This window comes from Syngnathus typhle, linkage group LG11 (assembly GCF_033458585.1).
Source record: "Syngnathus typhle isolate RoL2023-S1 ecotype Sweden linkage group LG11, RoL_Styp_1.0, whole genome shotgun sequence".
NCBI classification, from domain to species: Eukaryota; Metazoa; Chordata; class Actinopteri; order Syngnathiformes; family Syngnathidae; genus Syngnathus; species Syngnathus typhle.
This window is the reverse complement of record NC_083748.1, coordinates 7524888-7541957: the sequence shown is the minus strand read 5'-3', so window position 1 is coordinate 7541957 and position 17070 is coordinate 7524888. Positions and strand designations below refer to the sequence as shown.

The following is a 17070-nucleotide window of genomic DNA, read 5'->3' as shown; positions in this document are numbered from 1 at the left end:
AATTGGCGAGCCAGACAAAAAGGTGTTACTGATGACTGTGTCCAGCAATTGATGCTATTCACTCCTTGGCCCCAATTCACCTTCTTTCTCAACTTTATGGCTAATTGCCAAAAAGCTCCTCCCAACCCCCAGCAGCCTTTCAGGAGGATTTTGCGAGATGTTCAATATTCCTGTTGGACTGTACCTTTTCAAATGAGCCTTTCTAACACCGTTTATTTAAACCCTTTGAAACTCTAACTCTAATTTGAAACTCTACTTCGAAACGAGCTCATCATGTTAATGGTCTTGAGGCTTTTACGTGCAGCCTTGGACCCTTATGACATCACATGCAATTTGTAGGAGTCATCTTTATGTGAGCAAAACAATAAAAGCATCAATCAATGTCCTCCCTTGTCCATTTAGGGCGACTAAGAGCGATGATCTGCGCAGCAGGTTGATGAACTGGAGAGGCAGGGGACTGTGAATGTTTGTTTATGTCGAGTAAGGATTTGTCAAAAGGTTTATGTCATTGCTGGCATCGGTCTCTCTGAGCTTGTACTGGGTGGTCTTTGTCCGTTTGCATTCGTAAAGGGCTTCGCTCTCACTCTGATTCCTATTGATTCTCTAAATTAGGTTGATGAGAGGCCCTCCTATCAGGTGGCATATTAATTGGGTCAGGCTGGATTTTATATGAAATCCAAATAATGGCAACTCCAACCCCAACACTGAACCTTTGTCCTCCGAACACTTTCTTTCACCAATTAGCCTCACGCTGGATGCGCCGCTCGCCACCTCCGCTGCCCGCTACCCCTTTCACGGATTTACCGCGCCACCAGTAGCGCCACCATCATCAGTCTGTTTCCTGGCGAACCCGTCCAAAAAAATAACACCAACGAGTAAACAACCAATCTCATAAGCTAAATAAATGATTTATTGTACAAAAGAAAAATGATAATAAACAAGAAAGACAAAAAAAATAACAATTGAACAATTATTCATATGCACAACCATTAATCTACAACCTTGGGGTGATTTATTTAAAACTACACAAAGTATGGAGCAATGAAAAAACACTAGAAGCGGTGAACCTGTCCAAAACGTCATAAATGTCAACATTCGGGTTGTTATTTACATAGAGGCTTTTTTTTTTTTAACTCTCATATATTTCTATGAAAACACTTGCACACATACCAGTATACAAAGACTACATTTCAAAATGGCTTTCGCAATAGTCAAGCCATGGCGGGCACAGCTAATTCCATCTTCGGATATCACACGTGAGCATCAGTCATTCTGTCAAGAAGTCCATCCCAGCCTGAGAGTACGGGGACCCTGTGGTTTTCTTCTTCTCTTTTTTGGGGGTCGTGAGGGTTCATTTGCACATTTTAATCCATTTTTAAAAGCTTGTTTTTTTTCCCCCTTTTTTTAGAACGCTAAAGTGAGGTAGACAGACTTTGTAATTAATATTAATAAATATAGACAATTAACCAGTTGAATCTTTTCCAACCACTGCCCCTAACAGCATTTTCCTCCCTTTGAAAAGTTCTAGCATAATTCCTGCGATAACAACACAAGTTACAGCACAAGACATGTCGTCCTCTACTTTGGCTAACGATCCCTGGATACTCCTCCCATTCTTACATGGGCGCTTTCCTTTAAAACACACACAAAGGCAAATCGGACTCTAAAGTCTCGCTAACTTTGTAATAAAGTAGATGGGCGGGCCATTTCCAGTTAAAGCATTCTGTATTCATCGACGCAGACTTTCATTACACACGTTGATGACTTGGTTCGGAAAAAGGAGGCCTTTCAGGCCGCTGGCACGGGATAGGACGTCAGGGTCCAAATTGGATTTACATTCAAAAATGGATTGAATGCATATGGAGTGGACAGGCCCCCGCTTCAGACAAAAAGCCAGGACGAGTGTGGTGGCATCAAACGAGTGATAACCTTGCTAGTTTCTCCGCATGGTTCCTCAGCAGAAGCTTGACTAGTTTCTTTGAGGCTCCATTGTCCAAGCTCGCTTGTGCTTGGTCAAAAACACAAAATAACACTTTACCTCCTCATGCCATAGTGCAAAATTTATTGTTGGTAAGGTAGAGTGCCCCCCCCCCTCCAAAAAAAAGGTTTTCTTACGCCTTTTTCTTTTTAATATATACATATATCATTTATATATAATAATGTCAGAAGGCTCTTCCTTTATCCAACAGCATAGTGCTTTCGTTTACAACAAATGGATATCTCTGCTAGGATATCCAGGAGACAAAGACACACGTTGAGCATACTGTACTAAGCTCTACTGTATTTAAGCACTAACAATAGTAATTCTTCACGATGAGAATGAGCTGGGGGGGGGGGGGGTGGATGGGGAGGGATGCATTTTTATAAATGGCGGTTAGTGGCTTGATTGGATCTAATTTTAGCTAATGTTCAGTGATCCAGCTTGGACATTTTTGTTTATTTACACCAGGTTAGATTTTCCGCACGCTCGAGCTCCTGATGTACAGTAAAGCGTCAAATGATTCATACCTTAGCCAACTGTTGACTTCAAGTGCAATGTTGTTTCGCTGAATGGTTATCGTTTAGCCCCCATAACAAGCAAGGAGGCGAATAATTTAAAAGCAACTAAGAAAGTTTAGAATATAAACCTATGTAGCTAAACAACAGCCATTCATCAAATGCAAATTGACCAACTCAAGACTTGACCCAGATATGAATCGTTTTAGCCTTAACTGTTTATCGGAAGTCGCCGCTTCAGCAGAACTAGCCATACTTTCCACTCACGCTCTTGCTTTTTGGAGTTTTTACAAGACTCCAAATAAAACACATCAAAGCAGCAGTGAAAAGGGTTTGTAGATACGCGAGAATGTCACACTAAGGTGTTATAGATAGAGGGTTTGCTTTTGGATCTCTTCAAAACGTTACATTTCTAGACATCTGTAAAGAGCAATGAATCGAATTTGTAGGTGTGGATTCCGGTTGAGGTGTCTGCCCCCCCCCCCTTTTTTTTTGTAGATCACTCATGAAGAAAGAGTGCTGTGAACTAAAATGTCTCGAAACTAAAAATGTCTCCTGTCATCTTCATCCACCAACATGGATGGACATTTCACAAAGATGCCATTAAAAACACAACAACAGAAATCAAACATGTTCTTATTCTTTGTAGCCGCACCTCACATTCACTTCATGTACTGTATTTCCATCACGCGGTCCCTTTTTTGATTCCTATTTCACACAGAACTTTCTACAAGTTAGAATCATTTGAATTTGACGAAATGGAACCCTTTGGTTTTTTTTTTTTAATCTTTTTTTTTTTTTTCAATCTGGTGCCAAGGAATGGGTTCTGGTGCCAGGGGAGAGCTCCATTTGCATTTAAGGTGGTTTGATGGAATGGTGAACGTGCACAAGCGCGTCATCCCCTCAGCCTAAGAGCAGCCACATCGATCCACCACCATCCCGGGAATCTTGCCATGGATAATCTGCTGCTTATCGTTGAAGTAGAGCATGTTAATGGGCGACATCTTGGTGGGGGTGCAGCAGGGCCCCGCCGAGCCGCGGGGGTTGGCGTGCTGCACCAAGTGAGTGTGCGGGTACTTTTGCATGAACATGTACTCGCACTGGCCCGAGCAATAATTGGCTTTGTAGCGCTTGGGCGCGATGATCCAGTCCCAGCCAAAGGCCTCGAAGTCCACCGTCAGAGGGTAACGACAGCAACGGGACTCGGTGGAGTGCTCGTCGCAGTCCAGGCCCAGGTTTCTTCGAGAGCGTTTGGTCGTCTCCAGAACCTTCACTTCCAGGAACGGCTGCTGGAAACAGGGGGAGGAGTGAGAGAAAGGGGTGGTTATAAAGGGGGTGAAAAGTGAATCAACTGATGATGGATGGTGAAAAGAAAATGAACGCTAGCAGCTATTGAATATTTTTGCTTTTTGGATATCTTACTGAAATAAAACAGGGTAAAAAAAAAAAAACATCTATGAACACAAAAGTGAAAATAACACATTTCACTTAAAGTATTTTGATTGTTCAATCATAATTCGTTTTAAAAATTCACTGTTAATTTTAGTAAAATAAAAAATTGCTCAGCACAAAAAACATTCATGACTTTAAATTATTCTTTGGTTTGCTCATCTTCTGACATGAATCTTGCGATATCTCATAAGGTACGCTTGCATGACATTGACATCAACCACCGCCCCCTTTTTATAATCCCAATTGTTCTCATCAATATCTAGTTTAACTGCTTACTAAAATGCTGCATCAAATTGGGTGAGTTTTTTGCAAAGCCTCCCCCTTTCCCTCTGTGATTCCAGCTGGACGACAATCAATTTGATGTGACGCATGAAGAAGAAGATATAAACTGAAAGGCCAATGGGGGTGAAACCACTTTTGGCCTTTCGAGTCCTTGTTGTTGAAGTAAAATCCCAGAGGATGATGGTTGGAAACGTTTTGCTTTTTTCTTTGCTTATTTGATCTTGCCTTTGTTTTGGATCTTTTCTTTTTTTACTTCAAGAATAATAATAGACACTGCTGTGACTATGTTTTATTGGCCAAGACACCAGAGATGACCTCTGTGACAAGCACTTGGTAAATATTTGGTGGAGCCGATTCTTTGTGAAAATCATGTCCACTCTCATTAAAGCACTAAATATTTGAAATTCACCTTATTTAGCATGACAGCGATTCATATATAATATTCAAAACAAAATTGAACATCATCCTCCGTTTTGATGTAAGATTCTATCTACATTGACTGTTTTTTTCTGGCCACTTGGGGGCAGTAAGAACAAGTTACAATCATGACAGTCTTACTTGTACAACAGTTCACATACGCATATAGAAATAATTAACTGTCCAAGATGATGACAAGTTATGACTCAGCACAATCATTCAGTTTTGTTGTTCTACACTTTTTGGGTTGATAAAAAAAATCTGATAATTTCCTAATTTTGACTAAGTGATTGATTGATTGATTGATTGATTCCATATGTATTATGTTAATATGACATTATGTGGCTCCTTGTATTAAATTGAGACTTGAGTATGGCATAATTTTGCTTGGAGGGGATCTCTAGTCCCTGGGACAGGTCTGAGGGTCCTTACCAGCCCCTCCTCCCCAGGTCGCAGCGAGGTAACGGCCAGGTCATTGCCGCTCTCATCAAAGGCGTTGATGTCGATTCCCCAGTTGGTGTGGGGCTGTTTGAACCAGTTCTGCAACACGTGCTTGAAGTCAATACTTTGCCAGTGTCCCACCCTGGAGTTGAGCTCGATCTTCAGCGAGCGGATGCGGATGTGGCGGCTGCCTTGCTCCGTTACGGGCTTGAGTCGCAGTATTTGCAGGTAAACGGTGGATGTCTGCTGCAGAGGCCGTAGGTACACCCACAGCTGGGCCTTCAGAACCTTGGTAAACATGAGTTTGGGGCTGAACTTGAAAAAGCAGCAGCTCGGTTTCCCATTCACCTGCACCAGGGGCTCCGCTGTGAAAGAGAGAGAGCAGTCATTAATATACATAAACATGTTGGTGGTTAGTAAATATAAATGTTTGGGGGGCCAAATGAAAGAAAAAAGTGCAGACCATATGTCTCACCCCTGAGCTCGATGCTATGAGCTACTACTTTTTCACTTTTACACAAAATGGACTTTTTCTGCAAATGTGACATCATGAATAACAGTGAATGGTGTGCACCTGCTGCGAGGAAAGGTTTTTTTTTTAAAATAAAAATACTGTGACAGTAACAGCACGGTCGGTGACCTTTGCCAGTTCACACACCAACAGTTGTGTAAATAACCCCAAACCCCATCCAGTGTCATTTCTCATCATAGTTTGCATTTTAATCGATGGCAAGTCTTGCATAATGCAAGTCAACACTACAGAAGCTCTGATGTACATGCAACAAATTCAACATTTCTGATTGAATTATTCTCTAACTTTTTAATTGTACATAAAATGACTCAGCGGACTCTCACTTGCACTCACATTTTAGTTGCCCATGCAAGGCTATGCAAACCTTTTTGTCCCTGTCAATTGAGACGAGTTCCAATTGTGGTTACATGAGGCCTCCTTTTAAAAAAAAAAAAAAAAAAAAAAAAGGGCATTTGCATATTAAAACAAGAATCAGTGATGCTGGTCAATGGCCAGATGGTAACCTTAGATTCCCCTGGGTCAGTTATAATGAAATGGTCTACCCCTATAAAAAAAAAAAAAACTAGCAAAATGTATTTTTATTTTTTTCTCCAGCCTCTCTGCCTAGTAGCAAATCCACTTTGGCCTGGGATTAAGGTGCACGTGTCAAAGAACATGAGGTGTCATCAAATAGGCAGATTTATTCCTGTCATGATCCCCTCGTGTTTTCGGCGATTGGCACCACATGTCAAATGTGCACAGCGGCTCATTTACATAGAGCTCCATCTGATATAATGACATCCATCCATTGCATTCATACATTCATTTCCATGTAAAGTGTTCATTTATTAAGGGAAATTTATTCCGCATCTAGCAGGCATAATAATGCGCTAACAGAGTACAATAGAATATTTTAGCTGTCCATTTGGGCTTGAGCGTATTTGACGGACATAAGTGAATAAACTGCCAGGTACTGTCATTTGTTTGGCAATGGACTGTTGTCAGATAAAGAAAAGATAAAATGTGCATGGACTTGTCAATCATTGCTCAATCGGAGGTTGCTCGGGTAACCTGCAAATGCTTCCTGGGTCAAAAGGTTATTTGGCACCTCAGCCTAGTTAAGAAATGGGATCAGGGGTCAAAACCGTCAGCCCCTTTACATCTCAGGGGTGCTGGGGAGGGGTGACACCTAATAGCCAGATTGAGTTTGAAGGTCAAGGTCGAGCCTATGGCAATGCTAATACGTCTTTTTTCGCAACGTGCCTTTTCAACACAATCGTTGGAAATCGGTAGCGCGTAAGTGAGCCCGGTAGGCCTCCTATTTGTTTTTGTTTTGATTAGGGTGGGGAACAAAAGCACTGAGGAGGGGAGAACACTGCCTGATTTTTGTTTTTTTTACACTTAGCAAGAGTCATAATTAAATTATGGCCACTCATTGTCCATTAGAAGAGTCCAGGCCACTGTTGGTTAAGGGCCAAGCCGGGGGACAGACGTAATCCTTCAGCCTGTATGTCCAGGCCGAGTCATTAGTGCACGTAAATAATACAGTGTCTCACGCTGGACAAACAATATGTTCCTTTTCGGTGGGTTGCCGAGGTCACGTTAATTAACGCGTTTGCTCATCAGCACGGAACTGCCAATGAATGATTTCGAGGTTTACTTAACGATGACGAGTTGTTGTTTTGGATCGATGGTGGCGGCAACAGTTTGCTTTTGTTCAAAGCAAAACAAGGCACCAAAGATTGCAAAAATGGATTTGCTGCTTCTGGAGTTGTTCTCCTGAAGAAGTAATCTGAGAAGCACAAGTCAATTAGTCAGGAGCTTTATTAAACACACATGCCCAACATATGAGCAACGTCACGTCAAACAATGACTTCATTGATGAATTCAATTTGTGTCTTTATAGATCTTGTAAGTGCTCTAAGTAGGAGGAGAACAAGGAGGAGGAGGGGGAGGAGGAAGAGGAATGCCTCCAGCTTTATTACACAGCACATTTTGGCAGAGTGTTTCACTTGAGGAAAGCCGGCGAGTTTTGCTTGTAAAGCACAGAAAACCAGCAGGAGACCTTAAGGCCTTTGCCATTGCAAATTGAACCTCATCTGTGTTTCATTTCCCAAATTGAATTCTAGACTTTTTTTTTTCTTTTAGACTGATTTACAACCGACAAATGGTATTTTGTAGGATCAGTGTTTGCATTCAGCAACACTCGAGAGAACACTTCAGCGAAGGCAAATCGACAAATAGGAGCATTTATAAAACTCCTTTTTATTTTTTAAGCCGGAAACATTTGGGGGGGGGGAGTATTGTTTCATTTTGGAGCCTGAAAATGTAAACTTTTGCTAACAGGTCTCAAAGCAGCACCTTTATGGTCTAAATATAAAAAAAAAACTCCCTCTTTGCCAAGTACGTTGGGGTCATAGAGGGAAACGGATTCTTCAGGATTTATTTTATGTCACCAGTCCTGCAATTTGTCTGACATAGCATTTATATACATTTATTTGGAGACTATGGAGCAATCAATTTGACCACATCAGAAACTAGGACCCTTGTAACAGCAAGCCGACATGCCAACCTCAGCTTTGACTAAAAACGCTAACACACAAGTGCAAATAAAAATGAAAGCACAACCTTCTAAATAAAAGCAACACAAATGTGACATTTTATTTTGACATCATGAGGGCCAGTCCGAACTCCGAAACAGTATGTACTTTGCTAAACACTGCAAACTACTGGCCTGGCATACACATTTCTAGTCATACTACTTTGTTTCAGACCTTTTCAAACAAAACCAAAAATCACAATAACATTGTCCTTCATCCGTTTCATGTCGATCCTCAAAAACTAGAGCACTGCTTTCACTTTACATAACATCAACACGTCAAGAAAAGTATTAACAGATGCTGTGTTTTTACAAAGGAAATAGCCTTGTTTGCCTTTCCTGGCCATGTTTCATTACAACGGCAGCTTATTTCCCCGCGGTGTAATTGCAGAATATGCAGCGCATGAATTTTACTGCCCAAGCGCAGCAGGCCTTCAGGTAAGCCTATCAAGCATCTGGTTGACTCCCTGGGTACCTGTGACGCACAGTTAGCCCATACATGCAAGTACCGGTAGACGTGTAGAAAATAAGGGCTTTTATTCAGCAAGCTGTTCCTTTTTATATGAGACACAAGGCATTTTAAAAGCCACATGGACTAACATTGTGCTAGAGTTGAGCTAGTTAAAAAACATATCGCGAAGGGATGTCGAACTGCAGTTACACAATAAAAATGGTTACAAGACTTACAAGTTGAGATTGGATTTCATATTTTTATGACATTTAACACTAAGAAAAGCTGCCTAATGGCAACTTCTGGAATGTCACTATTTTAAAATTCCTGGATTGTGAAGTGAGTATCAGGGAGTACGGTTTCAAAATAATTACGCATACTATGTAACTTTATTTAGGCGATAAAATGACTTTTACTATTCCAGCCTTTCATTTGTTAATCTTAAAGGCAGCTCTGATTATGTCTTATACACGAGGCCGTTGTCCAGGTGAAACCACACAACAAAACGGTCATCTATTGTTAATGTCCAAATGGACCGCACATCATGGTATAAATCTAGATCCGAGTTTCATTTGCATATCTATATATCTATATTTTCTTTCCTTAATGGGAAATGCAAATGTGGCATTTTGTGGCGAGTGTGTGTTTGGCAGCCGTCATGTTGAATAAATGTGACTCTAGGGTATCCGCGCGCACCTCGGCATATTAATCATCGTGACACGTTCACAACCCTTCTAATAAGACAGGGGCCATGGTGTACCCCCCCCCCAAAACATCCCATCCCACCGCAGCCCCACTCCCTCTTTGTCTCTCGGCCAGTCCCCAGGGATGGAGGAAGGTGGTGGGGGAGGCCGAGCTTGAGCAGCGAGTGGTAGTGGGAGGGGGTGTGCGTGTGGTGGGAGTGTGAAGTTAGACCCCCTCATTCAGAAGCCCTCCCTTGGGACAACGGCAGGCACAAGACTCCTATTAGGACTGAGGACAGTAGCCCCCCAGGAGCAACAAAAGACACCTCCTAATGCTGCCTGTTCTAGCTGAGTGCACACAAACACACAGAGAAACATGGAACAACACAAAAACACACCGCAAACGCCATAGCTGACTCCAAACGGAGGCAAAGCACTCCTCAACTCAGTTGGCGCTAAGTTTTTAGAGCCTGAGCTTTCATTTGGAGGCACCGGCGCATTTCCAGCAGGGGAGATGGAGGGATGATTTTTTTTTTTTTTTTTGAGGGAGGGGGTGCAGTGAACTGCAATAAGGTGGCCAGCTGGACAGCAGAAAGCACACTACTCTCTCTCACCGCCTGTGTTTGGGTGTGAAGCGTGAATGTCAGGTCACCCACCGCTCTGTTTCCCAAACTTTTTATATGCTCGCATATACGGTAAGGAAGTGCTGTTCTTAATTTCTGTGTTTCCTAGGCTAACCAAATTATATTAAGTCAATAAAAAGCCTGTTCTGGGGAGTATTAAAAATGAGTACTCGCGAAGAATACTCCGAAATAATGAGCATTCTATTCAACTATGCCTACACTGAGAAATGTGTTTTTTCCATGTCTACACTGAGAAATGTGTTTTTTCCAATGTAAATAAATAGAAGTCTTTTGTTAATACCTCGTGACATTACATTTTAAATTTGCTATTCATTTTTATCTCATGTTCAGCTAAAGGATACCCATTGGGGAAAAAAAAAACATTAACTCAAAATTGGGCAAGGGAAGGATTTTATGAAATCATATAATCTCTAATACTGGTTGAAGATCTTTATTACATCATATAAATCAAACTCCTTCAAACATATCTAGGCCAATCATCTCCATATGGTTCATAATGGAACTCGGGTTTGACGCGATGACAGATACACCAAAAGCCTGCTCCCCTTTTGCCGCTGAAACGAAGCCAATTAAATTTTCATGGGATAAAAATGAGCTAATCTGCCGTTAATTGTACTTCCTTCCAACACATTTGCTCCCTCCCCTCGGAGGATCCGACATTATGCCCACACTGCATTTCCCCCGCTTAAACGCCTCTTAGTTTTAATGGATTCCACCATAAACCGATGCCTTGGCCATACGACCACACAGAGGCTGAATGCATCCATCACCAATAATCCCTCAATGATCTCCATTTTATCTTCTCACCCCCCCACCCCTCCTGCCGCATCCCTACGCAAGGCTTAATTACTGTTCCAAAGTAATTATTTCCTTTATTAGTGAAACCAAACATCTGTTTCAAGCCTTTTTAAGTGTACCTATAAAAGCCTTCCATGAATTCTGTCCCTTTAGGGTAGAGCTGGGCTGCTTGTAGCTCCCCGTGGACTCACTGGCTTCATTCCTCCACCCCATTTTGTACGCACAGCATGAGTCAAGATGCACCTAACTCCATCGCGCACTCCCGAAATGTTTTACACGGAGGCTGAGCGGCTAGCAAAATATGTCCGCTCTCCTTCTCAGCTACACGGCACCACCAAAACATATTTGGGTGTATCCTAGTATTGATATTTGGCTAAAGCGTGCGCTAAATGCTAATGCTGAATTTGCAAGTATAGCGGGAGAAAGCGGCCTATAGGGACTAGTCCAGAGGAGCGTGGGAAGAAAAGAAGGAGGGTGGAGGGAGCGAGATTCCTGAGGTCCTGGGGAAATTTTGTCCTTGTATTAATAGACTTTGGTCCCTTTGAAATTTTATTAGCCATAAAGTTGACAGTATGTTGTGCAATTTCAACAGTCCCACGGACCTTTCTTGACTTTTTACTTCTTTTTAAACAAAGCGGTCGTGCCCCGGCGGCTAAACAATTCAGCGGCAATCTTCCCCTTGGAGTCCCGCCATTGATGGCAAGACGAGCAAGTGTCATCGTCAAACTGAGACCTCGGTGGAATAAATAAATCTATAAAAACCTCACATAGTCACCCACTTGCCGCAAATAGCGACCGGTGAGTCGAAGCCAGAGTGTCCGGCTACTTCTGCTCTGTCCTTTTAGCGCTCTCCCTCTTAATTTTTATGGTTCCTGCACCTTCAGGAAATGACCCTTTTATAGGGTCAACACTATAAAAGACTTGTTTTTTTTTGTGGGAGTGGTTGGTGCATGTGTGTGTGGTGGGGGATAAGTGTTCAAGTTACTACCGGTTCGTCTTTGCTGCCAAAGAAAGAGACCTGATGAGGTTAATAGTCTCCTCTTCAATATATCACATAGCTGTGAACTCTGTGACCCTTTTTGTCAATAGGAGAACTTTTCTCTTGAGTGTGTGTGCGACTGTGTGTGTTTGTGCGCGTGCGTGTGCTCTAGCGTCCATGTGTGTTGACACCAGTCTAACATTGTATGTTAATGTATTTCTATGAGCGTGTATTTCACGTACCGATGCACCTGTGGTTGCACTTCATCTCATCGGACATGCTGGACATTTACTTGACAAGGGGAAAATTCCATCAATGTCGTGTTCCATCTAAATATGTCTTTTCTCCTAACACTGTCCAATTAAATGACATTTGTATCCTCTAAGAACTGATAAGACAAGAGTTCTTACAGCAATTGAAATATTTCCACAAATGTGAAACACCGCATTAAACTTTTTGTCAAAATTTGCTTTCCTAGCACAATTCTCACTCAAACAATTTTTTCAGGCGTGTTCCAAAATATTCAATGTTGGGGCATGGGTACAATTCTTATTGTCCTAACTCTAAGCACCACCACCACCACAATGCATTAGAAATAAAACAAATAACAGCAGACATTTTGAGTGTCTCTACATCCAAGTCAGATCAACTGTGGAGGATAATATCTGCTCATATTATATCCAAATGCTTCAGAATGAAGTGAATTGCATTTCACAGTGCAGATGTGCAATGACGCAAAGCATACTGCAAAATCAAGCAACATGTTTGTTTTTTTCATTCAAAGAATCGGAACATTATGCAATGGCCAAGTCAATCACCTGAACTGAGTTTGTTTGTTTTTGTTATTCAAAGAATTGGAACATTATGCAATGACAAAGTCAATCACCTGACCTCAATCGCATGTATTTCACAAAATGCCGCAAGAACAAGCCGGACTCGAGTTAGAGGCCTGGTAGAGCATCACCTAAAACGAAATCCAGTGTCTGGTAATGTTTACGCATTCCAGACTTCAGCCTGTAATTGACTGCAAAGGATTTGCAACCATGTGCTGAAAAGTGAAACTTTGATTTATGATTTGTCCCATTACTTTTGTAGGAGGCCTAATATAATTCCTACATCGTTCCCCTAATTTGGATGAAAAGGCCGGCAATCTGAATGTCTTCACCTTATTTGATTCATTTCAAATCCATTGTGGTGGTACATAAATAGTAGAAAATTTTTTCAAAGTGTGGCAAACTATTGCTACACCGATGATAAGCCTAAATGTCAAAAAACAGACCAACGGTACCAATTGCCCCCCCCCCCCCCCCCGAATACAAACCTTCAAAAATATTTCATACTAATAAAGCCCGTGAACGCTTTGAACTGCTTTACACGTCATGGTTAAGTCACGGAATGTAAGCCAGCCAGAACATACTGTATGGAGGTGGATGTTTTAAGTACATTAAGTCCCGCTGCGTGATATAAATAGCTGTACTGTTCCATGAAATTTCATAGTAATTATCCACTCGGTCGCATGGACCCGGTAAACCCCCACTGCGGCACCCACACGTACCTTGAGTGAATACTAAGAAGCAACTCTGGCACAGGTCCATTTCAGTATGTACTGTGTGAACCCACACGGCCATCAAAGGCAGCCAGCGTGAAAGGGTGATTGGGTTTGACGTGTGCACAGAACAGTAGAGTGTTTGAAATCCTTCTTCTATCAGAGAAAGACAGAAAAGGAAGGCACTTCTAATCCCGTGGGACCCCGCCAAGACGCCACAGGCGGAAAAAAGATGCACTCCTTTTAACTCTTCCGTGGGTACCGGAGAGGAGGAGGGATGATAGAGGAGATAAGGTGGGGGGTGGCAGGTGGTATGAGGGGGAGAAGCAGCAGAGGATGAAAACTGTAGCTGATGTGAAGCGGAATGACATTTGACATGACAGATAGAGCGCAGACGTCAGACGCATATGAGAAGATCTATGAAGATTATTTGTGTCTTGAGAAGGTGGCCTAAAACCATCTCGTTTTGGTATCAAGGTATTTGGACGCACATTTCACCCTGTGATACAATTCCAAAATTGTAAGCACTGGCAGGAAAACACAACTACAATACAGCTGGGGTTTTTTTAAACATGCAACAACTCCGAATTTCTAATCATGTGCTAAGATCAATTGGGTAGGGTAAAATTCATTTCGGAGTGCATGGGTGGCGTTTGTGCTTCTAGCTACCATGGACAGAAATATTAGGGGGATTTATAGGAGAAAAGTGTGTGGCCAACATTAAAAAGTTGATTTTTAAGATGCCACTTCAAAATAATGCCAGCTAGCTCTGAAACTCATCAGAAAGTAAATTAAATCTGCGGATGACATCCTCAGAAATGCCGGAGACCGAATTTCAGTGACTTTGCCATGCAATGTAATTTTTTATTGGCTGTTATGTATGGAGGCAAAGAGCTGCCAATGTGCAGAAAACATTTTTGACTGGCAATTATTTATTTATTTTGCAAAATGAACAATTTCTGTTAATCCCACGAGCCTCGTGAGGAAAGGATAGGTAAAATTAAAATGAGAGAAAAGGGGGTATATTAAATGACAGTTGGAACACATGAGCCCCACTAGGCCATCTTTGTTCAGCAGCTTGTACGAGCTGATTATTTGGGGCGTGTTTTATCCGCCTTGTGCAGAATATATTACGTGTGTAAATGTTGTTGAACCCCACGATCCTGCAGGAAAAGGTCACACACTCCCCTCGACCCCGAGTGCTTCTCTGTCTTTGTGTACCCGCGGTGGAAAAAACGAGCTGTGCCTATAAACTTCGCATTTAAAAAGGCAAGTGCGGCCGAGGAAGGGGTCGGGGGGGGGGGGGGGGGGGGGGGGGGGCGCTGCACGAGGGGAACAATGGCAGCTTTTTGGACACACTTTTTCTCACTGTGATGAACAGCAGGGAGACCGGTAGAGGCTCCTATAAAAGAGCGATAGAGCACAGCTGCCAGGGGACAACAGTAATTTTATCAAATGTCTCCTAGGGGGCTCCATGCGGTTTATCATTGGGTTCATGGCAAACGAGAAGAGAGCCAGCAAATTGTTCGTCCGCTCGCTTTGTCGTCATAACTCCCCGCATTTAGAGTCGCGTAATCATTCATAATGCACTTGACATTCGGGCTGCTTTGTCATGCGTTCGCACACTTAAACGAGGTGAAACAAGAGGGAAGCTTTCCACACGCTGACAGCAGCAGGAGGTGGACTCAAGAGAGCAGCTGCGTGCTCCAAACGCACGCACGCACGCACCCCAGGTGGACCAACATCGTCACCATCGTCCTCATCATCATTATTAGCAAAGTGATCGTTTGCACCGCGGAAACAAAAAGTCCATCGGGCCATGTTGAAGCTGCCTTCTGCTTCATAGAGACAAGGGTCGTCAGGCTGGCTGAATATTGATTTATCAGCTTCACGCGTAATCCCTCTTTGACAGCTGCCACCAACAGCTGATTGAGCCAATTAGCCAAGGTTTTTCTGAATGCAGCAAAAAAAAAAGTGTCACTCGGTGTCTAACTCGAATGAGGCGCATGACACTCAAAGTCGGCACCATTGCGTAATTACGCACGGTGCGCGTGTCGGAAGTCGTGAAGTAAAAAGTATTACTCACGCTCAGAAGCCATGGTGATGACGGACTCCGTGGTGGCGTGGTACTCATCCTCCTCCATAAACTCATCCTGGGAGGACGCGTCTCCCTGGAAGTCATGATGGTCCAGGAGCTGCTGGAGCGGGGGCGCCTTAGGCAGCAGTTGGTTGACCACCTCCCGGCTGATGTTGGGCGCCTGCTTCAGACGCAGTTTGCTCAAGATCTGCGACTTGATGGTCTCCAGCCTCAGCACTTTACTTTGTTCCCTCCAAACGCAGGCGGAGCACTCGTGGGAACCGGCGTCCTCGTCCAGGAGTGACAGGCCGGCATCCGTTGGCGTCTCGCTGGCGGGAGGCAGCAGCAGATTGGGCTCATCGCTCCCCGACTGTCCCAGGGAAATGAGCACCATCAAGCACAATAAGAAGTTATACCTCGACATGACGATGCGTGGACACGAGGCAATGCAACTTTGTTTTGCTTGTTTCCTTTTTGTTGTTTAACTCACGTTACCGGTTAAATCCCCTCTCTTGGCTGTGCGGCGCTCCTGTCTTTATCCTACCAGAGTGGCATCTAATCCAACACCGAGAAGTAGTCTTTTTGCAGTCGGGGGGCGGGTGGGCGGTTGGGGGGCTTGCGTTCCAGTGGGTCTTTATTGCAAGTTGACCAAATTTCTATCAAATGAATGCATAGCCCGATCACGTGTAGTATGATGGTTGCTTTTGGCGTCGTCTGTACTATAGTTTCAGTCCATGGAGGTGTGTGAGTGTGCAGAAGTGTCACTGGAAAATGTGCAAGTGCGGTCAAAAAGGGTGCTCTTTATATATCTCAGCTGCCCGCTGTCGTCATCAGTCTCCATTGGCTAAGATGGCAACAAAAGGCTTTTAGGTCTGTCACCAAGTCAAGAGGGACAGAGCGAAGGGAGGGTGTAAGGTCTCTTATTAGACAAAATTGTTATGTATAATTATGTTTTAACAGTCTGTGGCACATTTACTCTCACGGTGGAAAAATATTTTTTGATTGTTTTATCACGTGTTGCAGTTAGACTCTCTCCGTGGTCCTCCAAACAAATTAATATAACCAAATCATTGAATGTAATTATCGATACTCATCTCAAGTTTTCCCCTCCCTGTAGCCCAATCAGTTGCATACGTTTTCAAATGGCGTGTCAAAATGATGCTGATTGAGTTAACAGTATGTTCACTCACAAAAACAAAACAAATGGTCAATACAGTCATTTTATAAGTCAACAACTATCTTTAGACTTAACTTTTGAATTACCTCAAATTTATTTGACTCATTTGTTCTCCTATTAAGTCTCAAACTTTTGATCCTAAAACACCAATACGTGTATAAACTGTCAGGGTTTGCTTTGAATGAACTGTTCTGTAGCATACTAAAAGTTGTTATAGCTCAGGAAGATGCTGCGAATGTACAGTGCGGGCAAAATTTGACCCACCAGTGACATCTGCTGGGGGAATAAAGAAAGACTCGTAAAGCAATGACGAGTCGTTTTTTTCCTTTGATACAATTCATGACGTGACATTGCATTCAATTGCCTTTATGCACGACTATAAAGGGGACTTGCAGAATAATAATATTTTATATGACGTCACCTGTGACTCAAATGCTTCACAAATAATAACAGATGCTGCAAACCTTTGCATATTTCCTTTGGAATTGAAGACAACTTTTACAATTAATGAAATATA

The 17070-nt window shown here is 42.7% G+C and overlaps 1 protein-coding gene across 2 annotated transcripts; it reads right to left on the bottom strand.

The window, feature by feature from the left end:
- Nucleotides 1-892: 892 nt before the first annotated feature.
- LOC133161867 (growth/differentiation factor 11-like) lies at nt 893-17060 on the bottom strand. 2 transcript variants are annotated; one of them, XM_061290562.1, is made up of 3 exons: nt 15386-17060; nt 5080-5453; nt 893-3785 (listed from the first exon to the last, which is right to left on the bottom strand). In XM_061290562.1, exons 1-3 carry the CDS (start codon nt 15798-15800, stop codon nt 3405-3407), a joined length of 1170 nt encoding a protein of 389 aa, XP_061146546.1. In that variant the 5' UTR covers nt 15801-17060; the 3' UTR covers nt 893-3404. The 2 variants fall into 2 exon arrangements, with proteins under 2 accessions (XP_061146546.1, XP_061146547.1); XM_061290563.1 differs by having other exon boundaries at nt 893-3782; nt 15386-17058.
- Nucleotides 17061-17070: the final 10 nt, after the last annotated feature.